Below are 17018 nucleotides of genomic sequence, written 5' to 3'. Positions count from 1 at the left end.
AATTAATTTTATATTTGAATTTAATCATTTTGGTCATTAGCTGTAGTATAAAAATACTGTACCATCCAAAGAGTCAGTCACTTGCTAAAATGAGGTGCAAGGTATATTGCCCACAGATATGGTCCTTTAAATGCATGTCTTGTAACACTCCATGAAACACAGTTACAAACAACAAAAAAATACAAGCCATTTCTACAGGAACAGTATTTAAAGGCCCTAAGCAGTGATCAGAGCTTTATTGTATCAGGCACAGTTTACAAAACACACTCTTCCTGCTCACTCCTACATTTTTAATACTCTCAAATTGGCACAAAGGAAGCTGCATATATGGATGTTGTTTGGCCTAAAGGCTGATTTTATTGTAAGCTTAAAGAACTCAAAACATAAGATGCAGCAGCTCTAGATAAGAGAATCCGGAGAGATTCTGACACCTCGAACATCTAGACATCTTCATCAAATTCTTGGAAAACTTTTAATAAAATAATTTTTGTGCGTTTCCTAAAAGGAAAATTTAATAAAATAAACAATAGAGAGATTCTGTAACCTGGAATTCAAACTTCATATTTCTCTAGTGAGAAACTCAAAATAGGACATGTTATAAACGTCCCTTGGGTTTGAAGAAAGCTCTGTTGTTTACATGCAGAGTCCTACATTGTTATTCTGAAGATTAATCGAGCATAAATGAGCCTGCAAACATCTCCAAAATTATGCTGCATACCTCATCTTTCCCAGGGGTCTCCCTTAAGTTAAGGGCTGTCTTCAATGCTTCAGCAACTATTTTCTTCCTCTTCTCCAAAAATTCTCTCTCTTGTTTACAGAGGTCAAACCCAAGGCGTATATCCAGATCCCAAGGGCTGATTTCAGAAATTGGAGTTGGAAAGAAAAATCATTAAAGGGGATTTCAAAGCTCTAAAGCACCTCATGAAAAAGGTGCGTACCAGTCTTTTCTCAGAAAATATTCTAGACTTTTGGCTGAAACATGCCATCAAAACACAAAATCAACACTCACATAAAACCAGAAGTATATCTATCTACCAACAATAAGAGAGTCCCATGGTTAAAAGTGAACTTTACCACTCTATTATCATTACTTTATTTTGTGACAAATTAGATCATACTTAAATGCCAGGTTTCAGTTGTTTCATACAAGAGTAATAATTACAGCTGGGCTTCAGAGATTTCAGAGGAAAGAGAAGATTCTTGGTAAAAAGAGAAAGAAAGTCAATAAGAGGCTGGGAACACTGCACTGAAGAAAGACAAAGGAGGTTTTGTCATACATAAGGGATTGGCTCCATACCTCCAGAGTTAGAGTACTAGTCTTGTTAACCAGGGATTGTGTCATAACTCATAAGGCAAGCTCAGCAAGAATTTTAGCAGATTAAAAAAAGAAAAAACACCTTTCTATTGGCTTGTAGAGGAGAGTTGGGTCAAAAACTAATGTGAAGAGAAAAAGGTCATTTAGGCTAACTTATCTCTCTTTAAAATGTTACTAGAAAAGATAGGGACTTAGCCACTCATTATCCAACTACTTTTGCTTCTACGTGCTATCCCATTCCACCATAGTTCTCCTATTTCAGATTGTAAACTCTGTGCCAGGGATGGCATCTGCCTATTTGTCTGTGCAGTGCTCGGTACTTTATGTTATTATATTTAGCTGCCTATTTATAGTCCTTGCTCCTCGGAATATATGAAAAGTTTGTTCAGGTTTCAGGTCTTTTACCAATACCAGTGCAACAAAAAAATATTTTTACAATAGAAATTAAAATGGAATTTGACTAGCAGAAAAAAATCTCCAACGGGTTTTTATTTTTAAAATCAACCTGCACAGACATCTGGCAAACTGAGTGTATGGCAGAGAAGAAATAGTCACCCATGCTGTTTGCTAAGAGAAAGAAGACCTTTCCTTAAAGGATATATCAAGAATAGATGATGTTCTGACTCACCTCACTTCAGAAGTCATGCTTAAATCCAAACTCTGTCCCTGTAAAGTGCAACAAATTTCTTGTTTCACATGTGGTCCCACTGAAGGGCATAGAAAATGTGCTCAACATTGTCTTCAAATATTCTAAAAGTTCAGCACGTCTACTAGCAAAGCCAAATGTATAGAATACATTTTTCCCCAATATCTATTTTATACTTAGGACCATAGGAAAGTAGGGCTGGAAGGGACCTCACAAGTTTGTCTAGTCCACCCCCTGCTCCAGGCAGGATCATCCCTAATTAAACCATCCAACCCAAGAGTCTGTCCAACCTGCCCTTGAAGATTTCCAAGGATAGAGATTCCACAATTTCTCTAAATTACCTGTTCCAATGCTTGACAACCCCCATAGTCAGAAAGTCCCTCCTAATCTCCAAACTAAATTTCCCCTGCTGCAGCTTGAGGCCATTGCTCCTTGTCCTGTCCCCCACAGCCACAGAGAAAAGCTCAACTCCATCCTCTCTATAATTGCCTATCAGGAATTATAATGAGAATAGAGATGGACTACTTACATAAGTATTACCCTGAAGGAACATGGATTTGGAAAATTTTTACTTTTTCTGTGAACTTTTTGCTTTACTCCCTTCTTGCAAAGCCTACTCGTTTCTTCCCTTATTTCTACAAAAAGTATGAGCACTAATGTTTTTCTCAAAAGGAACCGGGCCCCAAAACACCACTTGTGAGAATGATTCTTGAACAATCTCTCCAAGAAGCGTCTTTTCTTGAGGTATGAAATTTTAAATTTCAGTAAACACTATCACTCAGTAATTCTTCAGTGAAGATAGTGTTTTTAAGCCAAACTTCAGAAGTGCCTTCTATTAAATATTGGAACAAATGGCACTTTATTCCAAGATTATTAAAACATGCACAAAAAAAATCATGTCTTACCTCTCCAAGAGGAACAATCGTGTCTACTTTGTGTCCAACAGGAAGTGACTTAATTGATACAAGCCCTGATCCCAAAACTGTGGTCTGCTTTTCTATGTCATGGCTCATTCCATCCTATTCATAATAAAATAATAATAAAAGTGTAATGATTAAATAATGATAAAACATTATTATAAAATAATGATAAGAGATATAATACAATCTCTCATGATAATAATTATACAAATTATTCTAAAATTATTAATAATTGTGATAATAAAACATAACAACATGGTTCTAATAAAGTTAGAATTTCAAAAGGGTTTTCAAATTCACAGAAAAAAGTGTTCTTGGAATCACTGATTTTATCTGTAAAAATGTAAAAGGCAAATGAGTGTCACAAAATAGAATTCTTCGCACCCTATGGCTAGGGACAGAAATTACACACAAACTGGTATGAGTGCTTGGAAACCAATTCAGATCTGTAACACAACAGAAGGTCAGTGCACATAAACCACTTTCAAAATGGCTGAAACCAGTTTAAGATAAAGCTGGATAAATGTAATATCAGACTTAACTGATTTAGGTTAAATCAGTTATTGGACTTCTGTCCCAGATCCCTTCCAGATTCAAGTTAACTTTCAGTCCCCCAGAATCCAAGGATGCTTTGCACCTCCCCTGCAAACCCCCACTTGCAGGGTGGGTGGGCTAGCCTTTGCGCAACTTCTCTTCTGCAACTTAGCAGGGAGGCATGCTCTAGCACCCCCCAGCTTCTGGCCTGAGCCACTGCAGGTGTTTCCAGAATCAAAACTGAATGTCTGATCATTTGCTTATCAGGTCAATTTACACAGCTTAGACAAGCCTGTGAAAATTGAATCCATTCAGCCTTGGGTTTGTTGACTGTCTGCACTTAGCCCATAAATTTGCTTCAGCTAAATCTGTATTAAAATAAGCCTTAGGTAGTCACCAACCATCAACCACCATACCTGTTCTCTGCCAAATCTTCTCTGCTGTGACTTATTTCACTCATTCCAAAACCTTACATTACTTAAATAGTTTTTTTTATTTACTTACTTACTTTAAAATCAACCTTCCACAAAAATGTTCCCTTCATCCAAATGTGGAATTTATCTCCAAAAATATATATGAAGTCTAACATAAGCAGTAAGCAGTACTGCTTCATTAAACAGAAAGAAATCTCTACTGAGAATTTGCAAACTTAGGGGTTCCCCCTTCTCCCAAAACCATATTAGAATGGATTTTCATGGGGATAGCAAAAGATATATTCCAAATACAAATTTCAAGTCCCTGCTTGAAAACCCAGGGGCATCAGAGCTGTTCAAAGACAAAGCCCCCATATGTTTTGTTTGGGGGGGGGTTAAATGTTTTTTCCCTTACCTTGCTTTGAAAAAATCGGAATCAGTTATGCAGAAAATTAAGCAGAGAAAAACACTAAAAGCTCATTTAATGTAAGACAGACCCCTGGCCTGAACAAATTTCAGTCTGAACAGTTAGTTTATAGGGATGTGCAAAGCAGGCCCTATTCGGTTCAGATTCAGCCCAAATCAGGGACAACGATTCGATTAATTGATTCAGATCACTCTCCCTGATCCGATTTGGCTGAATCCGAAGATTCGATTAATCAGCAATTCAAACATAGACACAGCTTGAAATGTTTTTTTCTACATACTTTGGAGTTCCAGCATGGCTTGTGAACGCTGCGATGCTGAGGTCCACAGACCATCCTACAGGAGTGCGGGGTGGGGGGGCCCTCCATATGCTTGCTGGCAAACTCGTCCACCAAGGAGCACACTGAAGGGTGCCCCCATGCCCCCTGGCTCAGCAACTGGCCATGGGGGGAACCCTGGGTGCTCCCCCAGACCCAAGAGGCACCAGTCACCAAGCCAGGGAGGTGCAGGAGGCCCCCAGCGGACCTGGAAGTTGACCAGAAGGAAGTACTTCTGGTCCACTTCTGGGTCTGCTGCTGAGTGTGCTGGGGAGCCCCCCGCACTTCTGTGGGATGCTCCATGAGCCCTAGCATCACAGCACTCACGAGCTGCCTGCTACCTAGAGGTATGTAGAAAAAACATTTAAAGCTGTGTCTATGTCTAAATTGCCAAATCTTTCCGAATCAATTCAGAGGGGTCTGATTCGACTCGGAGAGATTAAAGGGTCCTCTGATTTGATTGGGAGATTCAGCCACCAAATCAGGCTGAATCTCCACCAAATCAAATCAGGGACTGAAGCTTCGCACAGCCCTATTAGTTTAGCAAAACTACAGGCAGCTTGAGAACAGGGCCTTATAGTTTTATAATAGGTAGCTTTACCAGCATCACACAAGCTATTTCCACTATTTCACAAGCAATTCATTTTAATGCGCACTTTAACAATGGTATTCATTTATCTACCCAAGAATGGTAAACTAGATATTAATTTGTATTGAACTCTGGAGCAGTTCTGGGCCTGGTGAGTAAAATTCTAAGTCAACACAAGTTACTCTTAAAGACATATCCATAAATCAGGACCCCAAGCTTCTGGAGAGGTTTGTTCCAAAAATGGATTGCAACCTTACCAACTGTCAACACATTTGCTTACTTGTAAGAAAGATGTGGTTTGCTCCAGCTCTACCTCCAGGTCTGGACACATTTCTTTGTCTACATGAAAAACAAATGGTATCCCACAATCTTGATTATCATCATGTTTCAAGGGAAAGCGCAACTGCTTCTCATATGCCCCAGGCATAGAAAGCTTGACCTGACAGTTCCCTGAAAACAGAAATGAGAAATTTAGGCCCACAGCAATCACTGAAACATGGCAAAAACCAGAAAATATTATTAAAAACACAGTCGGACAAGAGAGACAAAACCAGAGCTTTTTTCCATGTGGCACTCCATAGAGGAGATGTAATATAATTTCACGTTAATTCCAGATTCAGTAAAAGCCACTTTTTCAAAGAATCCAGTAGAAAAAATATGCATAATAATGAGTAAAGCCAAGCTCCTTAGAATCTGATGGCAAGAAAAACTCTCAGAAAAAAATTCAAGCAACCCCAAACAAAAGTAAACAGATCTGCCTTGACATTCACACACAGCCTTACCCTGGTCTTTCTGCTTCAACTTATCTTGATTGATTGTGCCTTTCAAACAAAGGGAGGGATGAGCCTACATGAAAAGAATGACAGCTCTGGTTATGAGGCTTGGTCCGTTTCCCACTCAGATATAACCAGCAACTAAAGGAACTAAATTACACCTATAACCTGTCATCCTTTAGCTAAACAAAGATTTTGGAGATTTTCCTTCAAGCGGATAGAATTTGAACATTTTTTCCTGGGAAGGAGGGAGGGGTTCCCATTTGAAGGCAGTGGGGTTGTTTGCTTTTGACCAAGTAGTATGGTCTTCTCCCTATAACTAGGTTAGCACCTATAACTTCCTCCCAACCCAGTCTATGTAGCTTTAAACTCTCAGCATACAAGCAGACTTTGTTCTCTCTTATTTAAATATGAACACTTGCTGAAATATATTCATATCTAAATGCTTGCCAAATATCAAACACTTTCTTGTCCTAGAATTTGGGAAAATTAAAAGCTTCCCTGGATCTGTATGGGATCCCAGTGAGAATGGAAATTAAATACAAACAGCAAAAACTGGTTTTGCACATGCCAGGGGAAAAATAGGTTGCTAACTGTCCTGCAGTTCATAGGTAGTAGACAGGCAGACACTCTGCAAAGTACCTCTTATGCTTTATAATAAAACCCCCTCCAAAATTCAGAGACCACATAAAAATCAACCCTTCTTCCCCCAAGTTCCAGATTCAGCTCCCAATCCTGCCATGAGTTATCCTGTCTATTATTGCCATTCAGAAATGCATAAAGGAATGAGCACTGATACAAAAGAGAGGGCCTTGCAAGTGTCCAGCACTGGGGGACAGAGGAGTCCACAAAACTCCCACCAATAGTTCAAAGGCATTGCCTGGAACAGCATCTTTTTTGGCTCTGATATTCTCATCCCTATCATGGAATCACAGTTTCCACAAATTCAAATTACACATTATCTTTACACAAATCAAATATAAGAGGGAGATGTGGGCAGTACAGATGTATATGCATTTTGGCCATCTAACTTGGAAGTGCTCATGTCCTCTCATGTCCCGTTCAATCTATACAAAGTAACTATTCCCCAAACATAACCAACCGACTTTCACTCACCACAAGGACTCCATTTGTGAGGATCTCAGTAGGGGCATCTGAGCTGCAAAAGAAATGAGCTGTATGAACGTATTTCTACTTTAATTTGCCCTTTGACCTTTATTTTGATGCCTCTCACTCCACTTTTCAAACTGGTAGTCTTTGAGCACCTGGAGCAAAATGACTATGCTCACAGTCTGTAGTCCAGCACAAAGAATGACAGCTCAGCAAATGCTTTTGTGGCAGGACACCTGTGGTGCCTGCTGCTCAAAGAGCCTAAATAGGCAGCAGGGGTGGCCTTCAGGTGGCTGTACTCCCCAATCAGGAGTCACAAGGCCAGGAGGAGACTGCCTGATTGGGGAAGAGGGCTCAGCTGCTAGCAATAAGAGCAGGCTTGAGCAGTAAAGATGGCAGCAGTTGCTGCAGCAGCTGGAGGCAGAACATCACCTGGCTAAAGCTGCTGCTCAGGAACACCAGGAGGACAGGGTAGAAACTATGGGGATGGCAGGAGGTTCCTGGTCCTGGGGTATGACCTAGAACTACACCCTGCTAGGGTTGGATGGTATCAGGGGGCCTGCTTCTGGCAAGGAAACGTCCAGGAAATCTCACACCTGTGCCTACCCAGTGAAAGGCAAGTATGGGGCACCAGAAAGCCTCAGCCCCCACTGCCTTGTGGGTTACCCCATAGAGGGAAAAGGCTAGGGGAGCACACCCCAACAGAAAAGCACAGGGACCCAAGCCCATTGAGTGGGGCCTGAGGCAGGATCCAGGTAAGCTGACAGATGACTGAGACCCAAAGGGGTGTAATGCCCAAAAGGGTCCAGGTAAGTCAGTAGACCCCAGAGGCCTAAAAGCCATAGGCTGAATTAGGGGGGGGTCAGGTAGGTCAGCAGATGCCTGAGGCCTAGAGGCCCCAGTGAGGGGGCAGAGTAGTAGGGACCCAGCAGCCGTGTAGAATAGGGCCTTAAGATGGTCTGAAGGGCTGAACATAAGCTGACCAAAGTAGTGGCAGCTAGCAGCCGTGTACAGTAGGGCCTTAAGACGATGTGAAGAGCTTCATGTGGGCTGACTAGACTAGCCGCAACTGGCAACCATGTAGATTAGGGTCTTAAGACAGCCCAAAGGTCTGCATACAAGCTGACAGGAGTAGTTGGAGTAGAGGCCCCAGTAAGGGGGCATGACTTAAGGCCCAAGCATGTTCAAGGACTCCTGAGCCCTAGCTGGGCCAGAGTGACTCAGTAAGGGGCCAGGGGAGTGATAGTAGAATTTGGACGCCATCTGTGAGGCCTGGGACACGGTATAAGAGAAGGTTCAGAGCCATGCAGTACACCGTTGGCATCAGTCTTTAAAATGGGCAGCCTCCTGTCTTAAAAATAAATAACTTATTGTTTACCTCAAGGCATGGCAGGTTAGCATGGGTGGGCAGACTGCCTAGACAGGGAGGTGGGCCAGCATAGTGACAGGTAGGGCTGTGCAAAATTGCAACGAGTGTTTTGTTTCAATGCATACAGAGCTCAAAACAGCACAATCGAAACAAAAGGCTTCAAAATAGCTTTGAAATGAAATGAGGACACTCGGAATGTTTTCAATGTTTCATGTTTCAAAGCAGCCCAGTGGTGGGAGGCAGGGGAGAGCTAGGGCTGCACTCCGAGTGACTCCGCCAGCCCCATGGAGCTCAGCCCGGCAGCGAGAAAGCCAGTGGCAGAGCCGCTCCAAGCACAGCCCTGGCTCCGAGCACATCCCTGGCACTTCCCTGCCTCCCGCTGCCAGGCTCAGCTCTGTGGGGCTGCAGAGCCTCCCACCACCAGGCTGTGCTCACCAAGACTACACTCTGATCAGCTCCACTGCCGGGCTGAGCTCCATGGAGCTGATGAAGCTGCTTGGATTGCAACCCTGGCTCTGAATGCAGCCCTGGCAAGCACAACCTGATGGCTGGAGGCTCCACAAACCCACGGAGCTGAGCCTGGTGGCAGGAGGCAGGGGAGAGCCACTGGCCAGGGCTGTTCTCAGAGCGGCTCTGCCACTGGCTCTCCCGCCACCTTCCGCCACCAGCCTGAGCTCCATGATGTTGGTGGAGCCACTCAGAGCACAGCCCTGGCTCTTCCCCACCTCTCACCACCAAGCTGAGCTCCACGGGACTGGTGGAGCCACTCGGAGGGCAGCCGTGGCTCTCCCCTGCCTCCCACCACTGGGCTCAGCTCTATGGGCCTGGCAGAGCCGCTTGAAGTGCACCCCTGGCTCTCCCCCATCTCCTGTCACCAGGTTGCACTCTGAGCAGCTCTGCCACTAGTTCTCTGCCACCTCCTACTGCCAGGCTCAGCTCCATGGGGCTGCAGAGCCTCCAGCCACCAGGCTGTGCTTGCCAGGGCTGTGCTCAGAGCCAGGGCTGCATTCCAAGCAGCTCTGCCAGCTTCACGGAGCTCGGCCTGGTGGTGGGAGAGCCAGTGGCAGAGCCACTTGGAGCACAGCCCAGCAGCTGGAGGCTCTGCAGCCCCTTGGAGCTAAGTCTGGTGGTGGGAGGCAGCAGAAGGCAGTGGGGAGCCACTGGCAGAGCCACTCAGAGAGCAGCCCTGGCTCTGAGCACAGCCCTGGCCCATGGCTCTCCCCTACCTAAACTAATCAGGGGGGATCAGCAGGCATTGGGGGAGTCACTGTTCCCCCAAGCACCGCCAGGAGTGACCAGGAATAACGGTCACAAGCTGGCAGAGGGCAGGTTTAGGTTAGATATCAGGAGGCGCTACTTCACGGTCAGGGCGGCTAGGGTCTGGAACCAACTTCCAAGAGAAGTGGTGCTGGCTCCTATCTGGGGGGTTTTAAGAGCAGGTTGGATGAACACCTTGCTGGGGTCATTTGACCCCAGTATTCTTTCCTGCCATGGCAGGGGGTCGGACTAGATGATCTGCTCAGGTCCCTTCCGACCCTAGAAACTATGAAACTATGAAACCTCCTGCCGCCAGGCTCAGCTCCATGGGGATTTAGAGCCTCCAGCCACCACCCTGTACTCACCAGGGCTGCAATTGGAACAGCTCTGCCACTGGCTCTCCCACCACTGGGCTGAGCTCCATGGGGCTGGCAGAGCCGCTTGTAGTGCAGCCTGGCGGTGGGAGGTGGGGAGAGCCAGGGTTGCACTCTGAGCAGCTCCACCAGCCCCACAGACCTCAACCTGCCCTCCCAGTGCTGCCAGACTCCTCCCAGGAGTGCACGTGGGATGACAGGAGGCTGCTGCTGCTGCCTGGGGCCAGCGGCAGCAGCAGTAGTCTTCCTGACGCTGAGCCCAGCACTTGTCCCAGGTGGCAACAGCAGCCTCCTGTCATCCCATGCACAGATCCAAGGGCCCACACCCCCCAGGAGTAGTCTGGCACAGGCCTACCAGGGGCACAGAGCCCCAGATTTGCATGTGGGATGACAGGAGGCTGCTGCTGCCAGCAAGGGACATTAGTTTTGCTTTTAGCAGTTTGAGATCCAGTTTACCAGAAACCCTTGCAGCTATCTCCTTGAAACATGGTAAGCTTTGTGCCCTCAGAAGAGGCTACCATCTTGCAAGTTTCATCTGAATCAGGCATGAAATGACAAAGTTATAGGCATTTTAATGATTCCCCATTATAGCCTATGGATGAAATATCAGAACGCATTGAAACAGTTTCAACGAAACGAAACAGAACAGTGCTTCAAACCGACAAAACAAAACACTGTTCCTTCAAAACAAGTTGAAACAAAACGGTGCTGTTTCACACATCCCTAATGACAGGCCCCAATGGTTACCCTGTTACAGTTTTGCTCACAGAAAATGTTCACTATTAAAAGAGAAATTGCTCCCTGGCTTTACGTAACTGTCATGCATCCTCCCACTCCCATCACCAGCTAAAGGCTAGACAGAAGAGAAGGTAGGCTCTAAAAGAGGAGGATCAAATATACAAGAAAGTATTCTGGATAGGTACATGCATATCTAAACAGTACAAGACAGCACCTGACAGGGACACTGGATCTAGCTCTGCAGACACTCTCCCCAAAGCTGGGAGCAAAGCAACCATGTCTGTATGGAGCAGCATCTAAGCTAATTAGCTCTCTCAGAGCCTCCTTCCATATAGACATACACAAACTGTACTGTAAGGTTAGCTAAGCAGGTAACTTTCAGCTGTCGACTAAGGCTTCATACATGCATTCAAATAATCTGGGAGAATTTCTACCAGGAGAACAAACCTGAGAGAAAATGCTCAGGGACAACAGAACGGACATTTGAATGCTGAGCCCTTGAAGAGTACAGAAGTTGCAGTGTTGCTGCTGCACAGCCAGGGGGGACCCTGTGCACACATCTCAGCGGGCTGTGCAGGTTCCTTCCGTCTGCTCAGAGACAGAATAGCAGCAGTGTACACAGTAATCTTGATTGGCTGACTCACACAGCTTAGGCACCTTGCATCTCCCTCTAGCACAACATGGGCATTGTGAAGGAACAAGGTGTTCTGCTCTCTGCTGGGCTGGAATAGTCGAGTCCAACCTGAGTAACGCACTGTCTTGAAGTAGGGGTGAGGGAGCAGGGGAGAAGCGAAGAGCAGAAGCAAAGCAACCTGGCATGTTGGAGTTTTGTGGTGTGGCTTCTTTCAGAAAGGTAAGTTGTACAAACATTCACTCTTCCATGAGAAATCTTTTAGGAGCAATTTAAGCTTGGCTGTTCTGAGATAATTTTTCTCCTGGAGCAGCCAATTTTTGCTCTGGGAGAAAAATCCTGAACATCTATATACATGTGATTTCTCCTGGAACAGCAACAACTCTCCCAGACAACACTGACAGTATCTATGCGCATGCTGTGAGGTTAGAGTGGCTCTAAGAGACGCTCTACTTAAAACACCGGCAGCATCACATGTATTCAGCATCCTGTGCTTCAAAATAGCGGTGGCACTTGAACTAAAATTCATTCAACGGGCTTTAGTTTAAGCAACGCTGCTGCCATTCTGAAGCATGGGGACACTGAATACATGTGACATGGAGGCTGCCAGAGCATATTAATTAACACACTCCAGCAAACTCAATTAATTGAGTCTCCTCCAACATGTTAGCAAACATCAGAGCAGACATCCAGCACATATATTGGTGCCCTATACATGCCTTGGGCTTTGTTTGTTTAGCTTTAGGCTAAACTGACTCTGAGCAGTCTGGGGGAGCCCGTCAGGCTTACTCTGGACAATCTGTGAGAGCCAATCAGGGCTGTCATGTGTACCGTTGCCATCTGTTGCCAGGCAAAATGAAGGAGCCTGCACAGCATGCTGATGTGTATACAGGGGGCCCCTGGCTGCACAAAATTGGAACTGAAAGCTCTCTGCTCTTCAGGGACTCAGCATTTGAATGTCTGTTCAGCCATCCCCTGGTAAATTTTTTCTACTGGAGAACAAGCCCAGCAGAACTCTTCCAAATCACTTGAACATGTGAATGCATCTTAAGACTCAACCATTCTGAGCTTCACTACCCATTGCATGCTGCAAGATAGGAATTCAGATTGCTGGAATCTGTTGTGATGCTAGACTAAAAGAATGATATCCCTCATGTGTTGATGTCTGAAGGCTGAGGAAGCTGCAGCCTTAAAGACATTCGTAATTAGCCATTGATAATAAGCTCAAAAATAATTTAGAGAAATGTAAAGAATTTCACCCTCTCTTGTATATGGGAGACTATTGCTGTACTATAGAAAATATAAATAAAACAATGTATTAGCAATGATTATTTTCACTAAGCAGTGCATTTAGATTCAAACTCACCTTTTTTCTAAATAGAACTCTACATCCAGCTCTTCATTATCCTTTAAAAGGGAAAAAGAAAAATCATACACAAGTTCATAATTAAAAAGGCAAGGCAAGGTTTTACCCAACAGCTTTACCTGCAGGATATCTGCACATTAGACTATGTATTCTCAAGATTCTAAAGTATAATTATCTTAAGTGTGACTAAGGAAAAATAGTGGATTACTTGGCTAGCCTGGTATCTTTATGTCAAGTCACATCTGCTTACTTTCCTGGCAGGCAATTCCTACTTGTTTTGCATTAGCATTTTTAACTAATACAGCAGTGATTGCACAAGTACTGCCAATTTTGTTTAAAAACCATGCATTAGAGCCTTAGCATCATAAGACTGGCCCCCAAATCATGAGTTTTTTAAAAGTTTATGAAGCATTTTTCTCCTCCCTTCCCCACTTCCCTTGCGCGTGTGCAGGAAAATGATAGGAAGTGTTCCCCATTGTCTCACATTTGACTGACATGATTTTGGCCTCTTCTACAGAAGTTTTTAACCCCTGTGTGCTAAGTTCCCATCAATTTTCCATCCACATCTCCCCTACTGCCTATTCATTCTGGCCCCCACCTTTTCCTCTGCTTCATTTGTTCGCATTATTAATCAGCATGGTAAAAGGAAGGCAAGTATATATTGTGCCTGGGCTTGTAAGTTTTCAGATCAGTATGCAATGCTGCTGTATAATAATGGAAGGATAAGAATAAGGTAGAAGCAGGGTGACACAGATTACCTTATTTTTCCAGCGATACTGTATTTACTCAAATAAAAGACAAGTCAGTCCATCTGTCCCCCATCAGCATGGAGGAAAAAGACCTTCATTTTACATTTGCATACAAGGAAACCTCATTAAATACACTATATATCATTAAACTGCTGCCACAAGCACCATGTGCTCAATAATGGAAGCCAACCATGAAGTTGATTAAATGTAGCCAGCATAACTATAATTTTCATGGCCCCATGCTGGGCAAATATATACCACAAGGATTTTTATTTTTATTTTTTTTACATAATATATTTCATGTTAAAAACCAAGTCGTGGCAGGTGAGACAGAGCAGACTGCCCTGAGCAGGTGGGCAAATGGCTTTGGGATCCGGGCTTGAAATTCACAAATGCCAAACCCACATTTTAAATACACTTACAGGAGCTCCTCAGGAGCTCCGTGCTTGCTGCCATTGTGCTCCCACCACTGCCGGAGCCGTGCCCCCCGCCAGCCACCAGGGGCACTGTGTTCATGAATGCAGTCTGCGTTCATGAACGCTGTGCCTTATTCGCAGGGGATACGTTCTCGTATCCCCTGCAAATGGCAAAATCGCCTGTATATGGTAAAATCATGAGCCTTTTGGATTTACACTAATACCATGGATAGCTTGCAATATATAGAGGTACAAAAGTGCTGCTTAGAAGTGTTTATGGAGTACCTTTGCTAAAACCTGCAGCGGTTTCAAAAAAAGCAAAATGCATCCATTGTGGATGAACTAAATCTGTGGGTACCTGTAGTCTTTTGTGAGTGTTTTCAAATTTGCCCCTCACTTCCATGTGCTCACAGAGAGCAGAGTCTGACAGTAAGTGTGGGGGGGTCTGCAGGTGACACTAACATTGTTTCATTACAGTTCAGGATCAAACAGTGCTTTAAACTTGAAAGTTCTTAGTAGTGAAAGTGCACAGAAGTGAAGAATGAGCATTCTTCTCAGAGATGTGTCAATCTGCTGTTAACCTAAACCCTTTTGAACCTTGATAACTATGTGATAATGATTTGATTACAGTTTCTACCTGAAACCCGCATTTGTTTAGATTTATTTCTTCAGCAGGCTGTACTCTGAACTCATCAATGCCTTTCGTAACCATCTGTAGACTTGGACCCATTTTTCTTTTATAGCAGAGCACCCAGAGAGCACTTAGATAATGGACTACGAACTGTAAGTCAGAAAACAAATGTAGATTCGGACTCAACAGCACTGGAACCCCTACCTCCATTCTAATATCCTTTCCCTAAACAGCACCCAGTGCCTCACTCGTCTATGTATCACTTTATTACTGGACACATGCAGCTTATGATTCCCTCGAAAGCTGCTAGCCTGCTGAGAATATAAATCAAGATGAATGGATTCTACATCCTCACTGTGATACCTCCCACACAAACACAGGGGAGAAGGCTAACCAGAAATGGCCCCTTGGTTTGACAGCTACCCTGATGGGTCCAATTTCAGTGTGCCAAAGAACAGGAACAATGCCCTGCAATTTTAGGACCATTGATCAAAAGTACTCTATGATTTCTTCAAGGGGGAGAAGGTTTGTATCTAGTGTAAACTTCAGCATAGCTATGCTGAACAGATTTGGAAAATAACTGGTCACAGGGTGAGCGGGACTAACCTCTGGGTTCAGCTTGAAAACGCGCTTTAAAGGCTGGCCTGGCTTTAAACCTCCCACATCAAAGACAACAGAAGTAAGCTCATCACTGATCAGAACATCTTTGTCAAAAAGGGTCAACTCCAGGATGTTCTAAAACAAAACATAATGCAAGGGATGAACAGAGAAAGAGCAAGCAAGGCAGCCACAAATATATCTAAACAAGTAGTAATTAACACACCTTATATCTAAGAAGCACATTGATGGATCAAAGCAGTACTGATTCCTCTTTACTGGTATTTGTTTTACAATCTATAGTTTATAACACTCCTTTTAAAAGATGGTCAAATTCCCTGAAAAAACGTAAGTCCTTCCCAACAATTTCACCTACTCCTATTTGTAGTTAGCTCTGGTCAGCCAGAAGTGTGCATGTCAGGGAGAAGGATTTCTGCTCCTGGCCCTCTGCCCTAAAGGGATTCGCAATGATTTCTGTGCATCACTCACATGACTTAGCAGAAGGCATTCCAAACAAGTTAGCTCAGTTCCAGTTTTCCTGAGAAAGGAACAGCAGCTTCCTCTCCATCTCAGTAATCCAGAATGATTAAACAGGTAAAGCAACCAATCATTTCCTGATCATCACTGCCACAGGACAGAGGCAAGCCCAGAGGATGCTAATTGAAAGGTGCTTAGTTGATAAACAGCAGGTAAAAGAAGTTAAAAGACAAAGTCCAGTTGCCTATTAAAAGGTCTGAACAATATCAGTTTCAAGAAAACTAGCCTGAACTCAAGATATGTTCTGGCATAGCATTCAGGTATTACAACAAGTCAAGCGAGAATCACTGGGATGTTTGGGCAAGTACAGCCATGAGACGACAATAGCCCTAGGGTGAGAGTGTATATCCCACAAAAATTAACCTGAGTTTAAGGAATTTCCTGAAACGATTGTGTCAGAATCAAGCAGCATCCTAGCTTGCTCTTTTCCCTAAATTACATCAGGTTGGTAGGTGAGGAACATACCTTCTTAGCTGTGCTTTTCAAAATTTTGAGCCTCGATGAATCATCTCTCAAGGTGGCTCTAGCTGGTGATGTGGAATAAAATAGGTACTGAGAGTCAAGTGTGCCTACTGATTCACGCGAGACATTACATGCAATGGCCTCCTTTTTCTGGTAATAAAAGTCTTTCATAGCACCAAGTAATCTGGCTTGCTCCATATCAAACAGCTCTCCTTACCTTGACAGCACTGTGGATTCTGTATTGGAAGGTTTCATTCCACTCTGGATCACTAGAGTTGTCAACAACCTGAGTTTGAGAAGTGACTGGAGATGCAGCTGGCAGTTTCAGTTCCACATAGCAGTCTGCCTTGGATACTGAAGTAAAGAAAGCAGAAAACCAACATCAGAACTAATGTAATCAAATGCATTTTTCCACAGCAGCTCACTGCTTTCCATACCTTTACATGTGCAACATTAAGAAGAAAGCTGGATTGGAAGAGAGAGAGCTTTTAAGATGCAAATATCTTAAACAGCAGCAAACCTGGTTTTTTTCTATAAATGATTTACTTTTCAGGCATATCCCTGTACAAAGGACCTTCACACAAAGGAACACTGCTCTGAGAAAGACAAGTGCTCCAAAAAAATTTGCAACACAAGCACTTTTGTGGGCAAAATCATTTACTCATATCATATTAGTTTATTTTATTCAGGATATTGATATATTTTATTGAGATAAAATTAGCCAGCTGTCAAATGCAAGACATTAAACATCATTCTAGCACCAATCCCAAAAAAAACTTATCCTTCTGAAGCAATTGTACCACTGTTTAGCCATTAAAGCCACACAATTCCCCCATTTTTTTTTTTTT

The 17018-nt window shown here is 43.8% G+C and overlaps 1 protein-coding gene across 1 annotated transcript in view; it reads right to left on the bottom strand.

Annotated features, from left to right (window-relative positions):
• The window catches only part of PLA2G4F (phospholipase A2 group IVF), a 41754-nt gene that overhangs the window by 16636 nt on the left and 8100 nt on the right, over positions 1-17018 (bottom strand). Inside the window, exons 3-11 of the mRNA XM_019552348.1 lie at positions 16388-16524; positions 15181-15309; positions 12779-12819; positions 7050-7092; positions 5943-6006; positions 5441-5610; positions 2867-2980; positions 1944-1981; positions 719-854 (exon numbers count right to left, since the gene is read on the bottom strand). Coding sequence (XP_019407893.1) covers positions 719-854; positions 1944-1981; positions 2867-2980; positions 5441-5610; positions 5943-6006; positions 7050-7092; positions 12779-12819; positions 15181-15309; positions 16388-16524 — 872 coding nt within the window. The remainder of the gene's footprint in view (positions 1-718; positions 855-1943; positions 1982-2866; positions 2981-5440; positions 5611-5942; positions 6007-7049; positions 7093-12778; positions 12820-15180; positions 15310-16387; positions 16525-17018) is intronic.

This window comes from Crocodylus porosus, unplaced genomic scaffold (genome assembly GCF_001723895.1).
Source record: "Crocodylus porosus isolate Cpor-Errol unplaced genomic scaffold, CroPor_comp1, whole genome shotgun sequence".
Lineage (NCBI taxonomy): Eukaryota > Metazoa > Chordata > Crocodylia > Crocodylidae > Crocodylus > Crocodylus porosus.
The sequence above is the reverse complement of the archived record's forward strand: the minus strand, read 5'-3'. Positions and strand labels throughout refer to the sequence as shown.